Below are 15010 nucleotides of genomic sequence, written 5' to 3' on the forward strand. Positions count from 1 at the left end.
CTTCACAGAAAACATTACAATAAATAAACTGTGACAGTGAACAAATGACAGAAATTCCAAACAAAAGTTAGAAAACATTTTTTTTTCATGAAGAGCCCTTTATAAGATCTGTCCATCAAAGTGAGCAGGGCATAGGGATGATCACTTTCAATTGGAATTCTCCCAAAATGTTTTTTAATTAAAAATAAATAAACATAGATAAATGGATACAGCTTTGTTATGAACACAAACTAGGGCTACTAGATTGTTAAAATGGAAAAAAAGGAAGATTTATTTATTTTTAAGAGGATTTCATTGTGTATTTAAATATTTCATGATTTATTTTTTTTGTAATTGTGACCTCCTTAGACAAATGTGCTAACAACACTTTTTATAAACACAAAATTGATAAACTTAACATTTACATAGAGTGTAGAATATATAATATCCTATCTAAAATAGAATTATAATATTATATATAATATCTAAAATATTAGTATATTATGTCAACAGCACTGAGGTAGAAGCTGTTGCACTGCGAGAAAAAGTTCACCCAAAAATGAAAATGCTTATAATTTACTCGTCAATGGACGCTGCGAGATTTAATTTTCAGAATGACTGCCACCTACAGATTCAGAGTGTCACAGTGTTTCATGAGAGTAAACACATCTTAAAGGGATAGTATAACCAAAAAGATAAATTCTCTCATCATTTACTCACCCTCATGCCATCCCAGATGTGTATGACTTTCTTTCTTCTTCTGAACAAGAACAAATATTTTTTTTTTTTTTACAATAAATTCTCCTCCCTGCCCAGTAGGTGGTGATATTCACAAAGAATGCAAATCGCCAAAAACAAAAGAAGAAAAATGTGAAAGTGCAGATTGATAGTAAAAAAGGAGTTAAATACTGATCTGTTTCTCAACCACACATATCATATCACTTCTGAAGATATAGATTTAACCAACGGAAGTAGTACGGATTACTTTTATACTGTCTGTGTGTGCTTTTGGAGCTTAAAAATCTTGGTACCCATTCACTTGCATTGTGTAGACATACAGAGCTGAAAATTTATTCTTCTCCATTTGTGTTCTGCAGAAGAAAGAAAGTAATTCACATCTGGGATGGCATGAGGGTGAGTAAATGATGAGAGAATTTATCTTTTTGGTTATACTATCCCTTTAAGATGTGTTTACTCTCATGAAACACCGTGACACTCCGAATCTGTAGGTGGCAGTCATTCTGAAAATTAAATCTCGCAGCGTCCATTGAGGCTCTCGCGAGAGTACATTTTTCCCAATTCTCACCGCGCGCCCCTCTTCCTTCCTCTTTCCGCCATATTGCAGAACTGGTAAGGTCCAGGATTACTACAATGCTTCAATAATCTGTTTAAAATCACGGACATCGTTGTATATCATCAACACACAGTATTGAATACGTGTTCACGAACACCCTAAACGCCAGGTTTTTGAACCATTTGGTTAATCGTGTCTGTATAAAGGGATATTTTCCCTGATAATCACGGGTGCCCAACCAATCCACCACACAGTAGTACTTACCCATGTTACTGATGGACAAACGCGAATAAGCCGAGTCAAGTTTTCTCAAGCGGTCCGGTGCCTTATATTAAATTACCCAAGTACGTTATAAAGAATGCCTTGATAGCTTAAATTGCTAACTTCCCCACAGCGGCGGATCGTTAACCTTGCATGCATAGTGTCGGAAGAAAATTGTGTTCACGTTTGTCACATATTGAATAACTTTTTTATAATCTAACTTAAGTTTGAGGTATTTCTATTCTTGCTTATGCACCTGACCACTCTGGCTTTTGTAGTCGCAATTTAGTCTGTTGTGACAAGTGACTGCACAAGGATATATAACTGATAAAGCACTGTTCTTTATTACAGGCATCATGGTGCGCATGAACGTTCTCGCGGATGCGTTGAAAAGCATCAACAATGCTGAGAAACGGGGGAAACGCCAGGTTCTCATCAGGCCCTGCTCTAAAGTCATAGTGCGCTTTCTTACTGTAATGATGAAGCATGGTAAGTACGTTCATGAATACACGAGTTTGTCATATGTGCATTCTGTTGACCATTCTTGAGACATTCATTCATTCAAATCTTATAAGCCCATTATGTGTGTGCAATCTTTGCAGGATACATTGGTGAATTTGAGATCATTGATGATCACAGAGCAGGGAAAATTGTAGTCAATCTCACAGGGAGGCTGAACAAGGCAAGTGTGGTCATTTACATCTTCAATACATAAAAGTCCTAAAAGTAAACAAGGCCATATAGTTGGAACTTAAATGATTTTTGTTTGTGCAGCACATGTTAAATAATATGCTATGTTAAATAAGGTTAATAGTTGGTCTCTCTGGGTGCTGTGTAGTGGTATACACCAAATTTACATTAGTGTTCACACTTCTATGACATGATCAACTTTTTCTTAATGCCATTATAGTAAGATCTACCATGCATTGTTGCCAGTGTTGTCGTGATACAAAAATGTCAGAAGTCTGTTCCTATACCAAAATTGGACTATTTCCAATACCAAGACTAGGGCTGCAGAATTGAGACAAATCATTAAGGATTATTTCCCTTGATATGGTAATTGTGATATTTTGTTTGTGATAAATAGAATTTACATCAAAATATTTTGTGTGGGTCAACTGCATTACATTTATTTTTATGTACTAAGCAACATGTCTAAAACAAGCTGAGACCTGTTCATAAATGACTATTTGCATGAAAAACAAAAGTGTTTAATGTTATATACATTTTTACTCAAAAAAGCAATGCAACAATTCTAAAATTGTTGTAAAAGGTTGTCATTACTGATATGCCGATAGACTGATTTGATTGGAGCAACATGAATGAATTCACCACCAGCTTAGCTGAAAACAGCTAACAATATCTAGAATAGATTTTACTTGGAACAAGAGCAAAATATAATCTGGTAATGTGAATATCAATGCATCAGAGGAGAAATCACCTCATTCTCAAATGTATCCATGTTATACTTATAAAACTTGCAAATATAAGACTTTTTTAATTTAAGACATATTGTGGGATAGGATATTCACATAATATTGAAGTTGTATTGATATTTATGCATGCGTATTTATTTTTTTTTAGTTTGTATTACTACAAAAACTTGGAATGTATATTTATAGAGTGATTGCAGGGGAGGAGTTATATTCATGAGGAAAGTGATACCTGATTAGTCAGAAACTATAACCCTACCCATAAACCTAACCCTATCCAATCCAGTAGATCTTTCCTCATAAATATGAATGTCTTCCCCTGTCATCCTATGTTCAGAAATCTGTGTGTGGGGGAGCCGACATAAGGAAATAAAGTGATCTTTAAAATTCTCTTTATGTAGTTTCTCTTTCTGCTCCTTTTCCCTTTTGACCTGTTAACGAGATCAACCAGTGGTTGTCTTGAGATTGACCGGTCTATCAACGTAATGAGCACACCTGATGTAGGTGAACCGGTGTTCCGTGTCTGATAGCTGATACTATATTGTGTATTTTATAGAGCCCGACCGATACCGGTTTTAGAGAGGAAAATTCACCGATTACTGATATGGTGGCCGATATATTTAATTTTTGAGCTGGAATGAAAACAGACCTTTTCTGTGTGGGTTTTTCACCGATTTTGCACTGATATGACTATGCAAAGGTACTCAGAAGGCTGCTTTCTTAAATATTTTTATCAAAGATTATTTGACGTTATTATTATTCATTGTCAACAAATTCTAGAAATGAACACTGAGAAAATAAAGAATAAATAAAAATAAAATAAATAGCTTAATAAACATCAGTACTGTGTTTAGAAAGTCAGTTGCTGACCATTTAAATAAAGAATAAATAATACAATAAATAGCTAAATAAACATCAGTACTGTTTAGTATCAGTCAAATGCTGACCATTAAAATAAAGAATAAATACAAATAAAATAAATGGCTAAATAAACATCAGCACTGTTTAGTATCAGTCAAATGCTGGCTATTAAAATAAAGAATAAATACAAATAAAACAAATAGCTAAATAAACATCAGTATTACTGTTTAGTATCAGTCAAATGCTGACTGTATTAATACTGCCGAGTCAGTATAAACAGCGGCAGTGGAGTTACACCGTATTCTGCTATACAAGTTCAGGGGAAACTTTCAGCGGTGGAAAACCAGACTTTTAAATATTACATTTTTTAAATGACACGACTGGAATTGTTCGGTTGAAGGGGGTACCAAACTGTGAATCCTGAACAAAACAGTTTGGTGAATACATGTTTACTCATTAGCTTCCACTCAGCTGACAACAATGAAAGTAGCTACGTGATTAGCTAGTTAGCTATAAGCTCATTGCCACGGAGAGTAAAAGACAGACTTTGTTTATTTTACTTTCCAGCATTGTGTCTCACCAACTAGGTAATAACATGGCATGAAATCAGCACTCAACAGACACAATCCACCACCGCACCATTGTCTGCTGAGCTGCAAAAAGATGCTCTGATGTTTACCTTTCAATCTGCTACATTACTGACTGCACTGACAAACTATAGCTGGCTAACAGCAAACAGACATGAGTGACATGGTTGTCAGGGACAGAGTTAACGTTATATTAGTTATATTGAAAAGGGAAAATGATGGGGTCATTGTTTAAGTTTCCAGTATGTATTTAACAGACTAGTTAACAACTTACTGTGATGACACCGCTGAACTCCTCCCTGTCTGCAGAGCAACCGTCAATTCAACTCTAAGTCGGAGCGCGCTCTGCTGGACAAACTACGCTATGACAACATTTCTAAAGCATTGTTTTCTGCATTATATGTTCTGAAAAAAGTTTTCATATCGGTAAAATATACGCGATACCGATATATTGGTGAAAGGTTAATATCGGACGACCAATATATCGGTCGGGCACTAGTATTTTACCCTGGCTGGAATGCTGCATTCACCAATCGGCAACCAGAACCGGGGCTGTTTTATAATGAAATTTTCTCTTTTTTTTTTTGTCTAACATACACCATGTGTAGATTGAAATAAAAAAAAATTAGAGGAAGAATGACGAGCCTTTTTGAATTGTCCTCAGTTGGCAGAATCAGTTGGCTAACATAAATGGGATATTGGGTTTGAAAGTTAATATTGTGTACCTTGTGCCCTGTTGGACTATAGAATACATGTAGATAAAATGTGAGTTATAGTCATTCTAACCATTTTCTTAACACTATCCATAATGCAGTGTGGTGTCATCAGCCCACGGTTCGATGTGCAGTTGAAGGATCTGGAGAAGTGGCAGAACAACCTTCTCCCATCCAGACAGTTCGGGTGAGTTACTATTTGAATTTTTATCATTAAAAGGGCCAAACCATGTAGAAAAAGCACACTGTAGTTCATTATGTAAAATACCTAAACTAAATCAATGAATTGAAAGAAATTCTCAATCTGAGCAATTATCATGGTTGCCTAGAAAATCAAATACCAAAGTAGCTGTAATTGCATAATAACAGATTAGATTAAAAACAGATTAGAGCTGCAACAATTAATCGATAATTATCAATAATGAAAATCAGTGACAATGAAATTAATTAGCGATTAGTAGGAAAAATGGGGCGAGCACGGAGAAGCTCTGTCAGTGACGTCGCTTTACAAAATGATGGAGACAGGTTTAAGTGGAACAGTACTTTTTTTCAGATTTACAAGTAAATGAAAGGAACTGTTTTGCACATGTCCTAAAAGTAATACAGTTATTCAAAAGTAACTTTTCTTAATTCAAGCTTTGTTTAAAGTTTTGTGGGAGTATCAAATCATGAATTTAGTACCTTGAATCGAGCAAAATCCTTATGCCGTTACCATTTTTTAATCACATTTTTAATAAAATACAGGTAATAATGTTTTGTTGTTTTTATCCATTTAATTAATTGTAGTCAAAGATGAATCATCAAAATAATTATAAATTGCAGCCCTAATCCAGAAATAACAGCTACAGCTACATGTTGCAACGGTGACTGTGGAGGCTTTAGACTCATTGGCCGAGAATAGATTTTTAAAAAAATATCAATTATTAGATTACCAATTTAAAAAGGAAAAAAGAGGGATATGTAATAGAGGATTATGTGCTTCCACTCAAGTATGAGAGGCAATTCTGTCACTTTCGATGGATGGATTTTTGGATTTTTTTCTGTTGGTTAATTTTTGACTGCTGACTACTACTTAAAATGTTTGCCTGCAGTTTGTTGAAATTGTTGCTCTTTTGCAAAGCATTTTTAGGTGCATTTTGTATAAGTATGTAGAACGAACAGTAAGCTCTTGTGTCTAGCACTCAGCTGGTTTCCTGAAGTGTTTTAGGAAACCCACATTACCGGGAATTGTGATTTACAATGGGAGCAGGCACAGTGTAGAAAAATATACATACATGACTGAAAGCATTGCAAGCAGTTAAGGTATCTTTTTTTTTTCTTGCCTGAATGCAAAAACCTTGCATCTTGATTTGTAAATTCTAATCAGTGGTGTATTGAAATTTTTTGTTTTGTTTTTATATTGTATGTTCCCTGAACATTATCTAAGTTTTGGCTCTTTATAATGGGTTGCAAAATGCTGCTTTGTTATTGGATACCTTGTTAAGTTATAGGCCTAAATATTGTCCAGGGCTGCATTTCCCAAAAGCATTATAAGACTAAGTACATCGTAGAAACCATTGGTGCCAATGGTCTCCACAATCAACTTAAGATTGCGATGCTTTTGGGAAATGCAGCCCTGGCCAACAAAACGGTCCATATATGGCAATTTAAAAATTGGCTTCGGCCAATAGAAATGCATAGTCAGCCAGTTAACACAAGCTGTAACCTTGTTAAAAGATGGAAGAAAAAATTAAATGAGTAAAAGTGTAACAATAAGTGTTCATTTAAGCAGTTGTGTATGTTTCATTTGCCATTGTTCATTATATGCATTATGTCGGCCATTGGCCACCCTGCACTCTAACTATCGGAATCTGCCAATGAAAAAACTATATCGGTCAGCCACTAATGTTACCAGCAAACGTTAGTCATATTACTAAGATGTTCATTACTACTACGTAACCACGTTGTCTTCTAAAAGCTGTTTGCTAACTCAGGCAAATACTGTTGATGATGAGCCCAGTTAATGTAGCCTAACAATTTTAGTTATTGCAAATAGGTTGAGAACTAGGCTAAAACTGCTGAATGGGTCAATCAAATTCAAATATCCAAAAATATCATGCCTTCGAATGTAACAACTCTATTTATGACGAATGACCCCTCCTATTCTTTTTGTTGATTTCTTGATTTAAAGGGTTATGAAGCGCTTTATATATATACACTATATATATTTATACACTATATTGCCATAAGTATTCGCTCACCCATCCAAATAATTGAATTCAGGTGTTCCAATCACTTCCATGACCACAGGTGTATAAAATGAAGCACCTAGGCATGCAGACTGATTCTACAAACATTTGTGAAAGAATGGGCCACTCTCAGGAGCTCAGTGAATTCCAGCGTGGTACTGTGATAGGATGCCACCTGTGCAACAAGTCCAGTCGTGAAATTTCCTTGCTACTAAATATTCCACAGTCAACTGTCAGTGATATTATAACAAAGTGGAAGTGATTGGGAATGACAGCAACTCAGCCACGAAGTGGTAGGCCACGTAAAATGACAGAGCGGGGTCAGCGGATGCTGAGGCACATAGTGCGCAGAGGTCGCCAACTTTCTGCAGAGTCAATCGCTACAGACCTCCAAAGTTCATGTGGCCTTCAGATTAGCTCAAGAACAGTGCGTAGAGGGCTTCATGGAATGGGTTTCCATGGCCGAGCAGCTGCATCCAAGCCATACATCACCAAGTGCAATGCAAAGCGTCGGATGCAGTGGTGTAAAGCACGCCGCCACTGGACTCTAGAGCAGTGGAGACGCATTCTCTGGAGTGACGAATCACACTTCTCCATCTGGCAATCTGATGGACGAGTCTGGGTTTGGCGGTTGCCAGGAGAACGGTACTTGTCTGACTGCATTGTGCCAACCGTGAAGTTTGGTGGAGGGGGATTATGGTGTGGGGTTGTTTTTCAGGAGCTGGGCTTGGCCCCTTAGTTCCAGTGAAAGGAACTCTGAATGCTTCAGCATACCAAGAGATTTTGGACAATTCCATGCTCCCAACTTTGTGGGAACAGTTTGGGGATGGCCCCTTCCTGTTCCAACATGACTGCGCACCAGTGCACAAAGCAAGGTCCATAAAGACATGGATGAGTGAGTTTGGTGTGGAAGAACTTGACTGGCCTGCACAGAGTCCTGACCTCAACCCGATAGAGCACCTTTGGGATGAATTGGAGCGAAGACTGCGAGCCAGGCCTTCTCGTCCAACATCAGTGTCTGACCTCACAAATGCGCTTCTGAAAGAATGGTCAAAAATTCCCATAAACACACTCCTAAACCTTGTGGAAAGCCTTTCCAGAAGAGTTGAAGCTGTTATAGCTCCAAAGGGTGGGCCGACGTCATATTAAACCCTATGGATTAAGAATGGGATGTCACTTAAGTTCATATGCGTCTAAAGGCAGATGAGCGAATACTTTTGGCAATATAGTGTATATAACATAACACTATCACTGGACCTCAGGGAAGATAATAATATATATATATATAATTTTATTATCTTCCCTGAGGTCCAGTGATAATGTTATGTTTTTTTGCACCAAAACGGTCGCAATTTAGTAATATATGATAATTTTCCACCCTGTTTTTGGCCCTCTGTCTGAAATGCTTAGTTTTGGACTAGGCGCCTCAAAACTTCAATGTAAATGACCACTGTTATGATTGGCTAACATCATGCACCCCCTCAAATTCAGCAAACTCAATCGGAAGAGAATGAATCTCGAATTAAAAAACTGAATTGCAGGGTTTACACAACACATTGCATCTGAATATATTAAACTGTTCATCTCAAGCACAACTGTTAACACTCAGCACCATAAAATATCAAACAGTCATGAGATTTGAAATATTCATGAATAAAACAGTTTACTTATGTTTAAGAGTTTTTAACTGCCCCATCCTTCAATAACAGTTCCTTTGCAAATCTTGAATTGTATTTTGACTGTTCACAAGCATGCTGACATGAGCCGAAAAAAAACGAACACATCATGGTCCAAAGAATGGTGAAATTACACACACACACACACACACACACACACACACACACACACACACACTGAAGGCGCACATCACTGGAAACACAGAAACTGTCAAAGTTCATGTTTATATACAAAATATTTAAAAATAGCCAGATGTTTCCCTTTTGGTGTTACACAAGGCCTGCCATCTTGACTTGAACTGCGCGCCAGTGGGCAGGGCCAAGGGTGCGATGATGCATGTTGTGTAAATACAAATGAGCAATGTGTTTGATGTCATTAACACAGAGATTTCAAAATAAGATGTTTTTTTAAGCAGGGTGGCAACTATAAATGCTCTTTTTAGACTAGGGAGGATGTTTTGAGTTCTGAAATGTACAGTAAGATTTATAGTAGTTACCTCATGTCTAAATATCAAGGAAAAATGTATTCTGCATTTCATGACCCCTTCAAAGAAAGGGGCTTGATAATTTGACAGAACCCTAGCTGAAAGTTTTTTTTTTTTTTTTTTGTTTTGTTTTTTTTTTCCTCCAATTTGGAATGCCCAATTCCCATTACTTAGTAGGTCCTCGTGGTGGCGCGGTTACCTCAATCCAGGTGGCGGAGGACAAGTCTCAGTTGCCTCCACTTCTGAGACCGTCAATCCGTGCATCTTATCACGTGGCTCGTTGTGCTTGACACCACGTAGACTCCCAGCATGTGGAGGCTCATGCTACTCTCCGCACTCCACGCACAATTTACCACGTGCCCCACTGAGAACGAGAACCACTAATCGCGACCACAAAGAGGTTACCCCATGTGACTCTACCATCCCTAGCAACCAGGCCAATTTGGTTGCTTAGGAGACCTGGCTGGAGTCACTCAGCACGCCCTGGGTTCAAACTTGTGACTCCAGGGGTGGTAGTCAGCGTCAATACTCGCTGAGCTACACAGGCCCCCGAAAGAAAGATACTTTTTTGATTAATAGGGCAAGATTCATAGGGCAGCACCTTCTTGGACAGCATGGTCATGTTTTTTCTCTTTCTCTGCAGATTCATTGTTTTAACAACTTCTGCTGGTATCATGGACCACGAGGAGGCCAGACGAAAACACACAGGAGGAAAAATCCTTGGGTTCTTTTTCTAAACATGTAAAGTCGCCAACAAATAAACACAGTGGAAGACAAGTTGTTTGTGTGCTTTTTCATGAAAGTGCTTACAAAATGCATTACACAATCAGATGCTAGCTAAAAGAGCAAATCTAAAAAGTAGTAAACGTACGCCTTGAGTGAAAACATTTTTCAGCGAATTGTGTTGATTGGTGATTGACACCCCTTGCATTTGGTTGGTAGAAGTACAATATCAAGCTGCTCTCGTCAGTATCATGCTGTCATAACACAAATTACACTCAGCTCCTCAATTTGCAATTCAGAAGCTATTAACTCTAAAAAGGGCAAACATATATAGAAATGGAAAATGAATTAATTGCTATTTTCCAACACATTAGGGCCCACAATACATTTCTTTGTTCTTTTTATAATTGGTTTTCAGTTTTGTAGAAAATATGAAAATAACATTTAAAAGAGAGGACGGTTTCCTCAAAATCAGCTGCCTTCTCAAAATACTGCTTTTTCACTTTTTGGATGAATTTTGTGAGCTGGATGAATATTTGGGACCCACTTTTCAATATTTTTCATAAACTTGACCAACTCACTCATTGCTCCTCTCCCCAGCCTCTTAAATGTTTGTGTCCCCCAGAAATCAAACATATTTTTAGGGTTAAAGGGATAGTTCACCCAAAAATGAAAATTCTTTATCATTTACTCACCCTCATGCCATCCCAGATGTGTATGACTGACATTCTTTTGCAGCACACAAAGACTTTTAGAAGAATATCTCAGCTCTGTAAGTCCATACAATTCAAGTGAATGATAATCAGACATTTGAAGCATAAAGGAGACAAAAGTAATCCACACGGTTCCAGTGGTTAAATCTATATCTTCAGAAGCAATATGATATGTGTTTGTGAGAAATCTATATTTAAGTCCCTTTTTCTTTTTTTTTCTTTTTTCTCAATCTTCACTTTCACATCTGTAACTCCCATGTGATGCTTGTTTCACTTAAACATCTTGAAGTGAAAGTGGGGATTTATAGTAAAAAAGGACTCCAATATTGATCTGTTTCACAGACACACACCTATTATATTGCTTCTGAAGACATGGATTTAACCACTGCAGTCATATGGATTACTTTTATTCTGTCTTTGTGATTTTTGTTTTTGTTGTTGTTGGTTCTGGCCACCATTCACTTGCATTGTATGGACCTACACAGCTGAGATATTTAAAAATAAAAATCTTAAGTTCGTGTTCCACAGAAGAAAGTCACATCTGGGATGGCATAAGGGTGAATAAATTATGAGAGAATTTTCATTTTTGGATGAACTATCATTTTAAGTTTTCCTAGAAGAACTTGAGTTTGTAGGGGATGCCTTTTTATTCATTTGAAGAATTTGAGTGATAAATACAGTGCATTCAGAAAGTATTTATTTTGTTATATTGCAGCCTTATGCTAAAATGCTTTAATTTTATATCATCAATCTACACTCCATACCCCACAATGACAGAGAAGAAAAAAGATTTTTGATAACTTTGCAAATTTATTAAAAAGAAAAAAAAGAAATATTACACTGACATAAGTATTCAGACCCTTTGCCATGACACTTGAAATTTAGCTCAGGTGCACCCCATTTCTCTGAATCATCTTTGAGATGTTTTTACACTTTGATTGTAGCCCACCTGTGGCAAATTCAATTGATTGGACATGATTTGGAAAGTCACACACCTGTCTATATAAGGTCTCACTGCTGAAAATGCTCATCATTGCAAAAACTAAGCCATGAGGTCAAAGGAACTGCCTGCAGAGCTCAGAGACAGGACTGTGTCGAGGCACAGATCTGTGGAAGGCTACAAAAACATTTCAGCTGCATTGAAAGTTCCCAAGAGCACAGTGGCCTCCATAATTCTTAAATGGAAGAAGTTTGGAACAACCAGGACTCTTCCTAGAGCTGGCCGCCTGGCCAAACTGAGCAATCGGGGAGAAAGGCCTTGGTAAGAGAGGTGACCAATAACCCGATGGTCACTCTAGTTGAGCTCCAGAGATAATGTGTGGAGATGGGAGAAACTTGCAGAAGGACAACCATCACTGCAACACTCCACCGATCTGGGCTTTATGGCAGAGAGGCCAGACGGAAGTCTCCTCTCAGTGCAAGACACATAAAAATGCACCTAAAAGACTCTGACTGTGAGAAACAAGATTCTCTGTTCTGATGAAACAAAGATTGAACTGTTTAGTCTCAATTCCAAGCATCATGTCTGGAGGAAACCAGACACCGCTCATCACCTGCGCAGTACCATCCCAACGGTGAAGCATGTTGGTGGTAGCATCATGCTGTGGGGGTGTTTTTCAGCGGCAGGGACTGGTCAGGGTTGAAGGACAGCTGAATGCAGCAAAATACAGAGATTTCCATAATGAAAACCTGGTCCAAAGTGCTCAGGCCTCAGACTGGGCTGAAGGTTCACCTTCCAACAGGGCAATGACCCTAAGCACACAGCCAAGACAACGCAAGAGTGGCTTAAGGACAACTCTGTGAATGTCCTTGAGTGGCCCAGTCAGAGCCTGGACTTGAAACCAATCGAACATCTTTGGAGAGACCTGAAAATGGCTGTCCACCGACGGTCCCCATCCAACCTGACAGAGCCTGAGGGGATCTGCAGAGAAATCCAGGTGTGCAAAGCTTGTCGCATCATACCCAAAAAGACTTGAGGCTGTAATTGCTGCCAAAGGTGCTTCAACTAAGGACTGAGTTAAGGGTCTGAATACATATGCCCATGTAATATTTCAGTTTTTTTCTTTTTTAATAAATTTGCAAAGTTATCAAAAAATCTGGTTTTTGCTTTGTCATTATGGAGTATGGAGTGTAGATTGATGTGGAAAAATAAATAAATACATTTAAAGCATTTCAGCATAAGACTGCGACATAAAATGTAGAAAAATTAAGGGGTCTGAATGCACTGTATCTGTTTGCTGAGACCAGCACTTTATGTGAACTGAGATGGCAATGGAAGAGATTTAGTGATTTCAAGTTTTGCACTGTGTATCTAAAGTGGCAATGTTTCATGGCTGGGAACAGTAAAGGAATGAAATGAGTGTGTGTGTGTGTGTGTTAATGGGATTCACACTGAAATGCACATTCCTTCATGGAGTATTCATGAAGGACTTCCGTCTTGACTAGACTGTGGTTTTGGATAGCTACTGTGAACCTGTTTCAAAGGGGACAATGTCCTATCTTGTATAAAAACATTGCTAAATGTGTTATACATGTTCAACCTTAAGAAGTGTTCTTTCTGAGTAAGGCAGTTTATAGGAAGTCCCAAGTTATCCTGTAAGCTCTGTAGATAATGAATTATAGTACTCTGATGACATTAACATAATAGACTGTCAAAGCCCAGAGGAGATCTTGGCTTTGACATGGTCTTAGGAATTACTGTGCTGCTGAACTTTATTTTTGATAGGAAAATTATCCCCAGAACATTAGTGATGACCAAGCTCACATGTCCTTTGAATTTCTGACCGATTCTTTATTATAAATTGAAATTTGTGTTCACAATGTCTGCAGTAAGGGGACAGAAAAGAAACTCTTAATTTACTGATCTGGTGTATACAGCTGACAGAAATATAAACCCCAATTCACTGAACTGACTTCAAAAAGCAAGTACTAGTGCTTTTATGAGTTCTTAGCCTGTAATTTAGAAGAATTATTTTTTTTTTTTTTTAGAACAATTACTTGTACATTTGCCCATATCCATCAACAGGGGGAGCTATGCTTCTTTGTTGCTTGCCATAAGAGACTTAACACAGTTGAGATGGCAACCTTTATTCTTTAAGATTCATGCACTGCCTTTCTTTGGAGTCCTGAAGCTGCAAAAAGCATTTGCCTCATTCTTGTTTCATTGCACCAAAGTAGATCATGTTGTTCCTGTTCTTGTCACTTGATTTATTTGTTATTTTTTATAAATAATTTAGGATGATCGTATTTAGACGTGGTTCAGCCTTTTAACAAATGATTAACCACCAAGCCCTGGTAGCCTAATAGAGGGGGGTTGGCCTACAGTCAATTATGCAATAAATCAAAACAGCTTACAACAACAGTCAATTAAGTTAACTTTAAACATAAGCAACTTAAGTTTGAAAAACAGACATACAAATTTGGCATTCTAACATTACTGTTGTTGAATGGGAATAGAGCTATTCAGCCATGAAGTCAATTTCTAGGTGAACCCGGAAGGATAAATCGCCATGGGTTCACTTTGGAATTTCCAGTGGGTATTTATGATGGGGTTTGTCTGTTATGAGTAAAATAAGGACTGTGGTAAACATTACTTTAAGAAACTTGGACATTTTGTTCTACATAATTTAAAAAAACAGTGCTGCATCAAATGTGAATCTTGGAGCCGGCATATATTTTTTATACTTTTTTTCTTCTATATCCACCATATTTTGCATTTCAGTTTCTCCCATTAATTTTAATACAAGTGCTCCATCTCAGACTAATCGTCTCTGTCCTTATCTAGCAACTTGTTTGCCACATTTAAAAAAAAAAAAAAAAAGCACAGCAGTTTTAAAATTCATGTTTGAGGTATGACTGTGTGTAATTAATGTTGTAGAACAAAACGTCAAGTATCTTAATGTAGTGTTTACCAAAGACCTTATTTTACTCATAAATCCAAAACTGCCAATATAAAAACCCATAGGAAAATCCTGAGGGAGCCCTTCCAGGTTTTTGGACTACAACCTGAACAGCTTAGCTGATGAATATTTGTTTAGTGCTAAAACAATGCAAGTTC

General features: G+C 37.5%; 1 protein-coding gene across 1 annotated transcript; it reads left to right on the forward strand.

Annotated features, from left to right (window-relative positions):
• The first annotated feature begins 1290 nt into the window (after positions 1-1290).
• On the forward strand, positions 1291-10294 carry rps15a (ribosomal protein S15a). The gene is made up of 5 exons (XM_051715541.1): positions 1291-1329; positions 1886-2023; positions 2137-2216; positions 5230-5315; positions 10161-10294. The coding sequence occupies exons 2-5, from the start codon at positions 1891-1893 to the stop codon at positions 10252-10254; spliced, it is 393 nt and encodes a 130-aa protein (XP_051571501.1). The 5' UTR covers positions 1291-1329; positions 1886-1890; the 3' UTR covers positions 10255-10294.
• Positions 10295-15010: the final 4716 nt, after the last annotated feature.

Source organism: Myxocyprinus asiaticus, chromosome 14, assembly GCF_019703515.2.
Source record: "Myxocyprinus asiaticus isolate MX2 ecotype Aquarium Trade chromosome 14, UBuf_Myxa_2, whole genome shotgun sequence".
NCBI lineage: Eukaryota > Metazoa > Chordata > Actinopteri > Cypriniformes > Catostomidae > Myxocyprinus > Myxocyprinus asiaticus.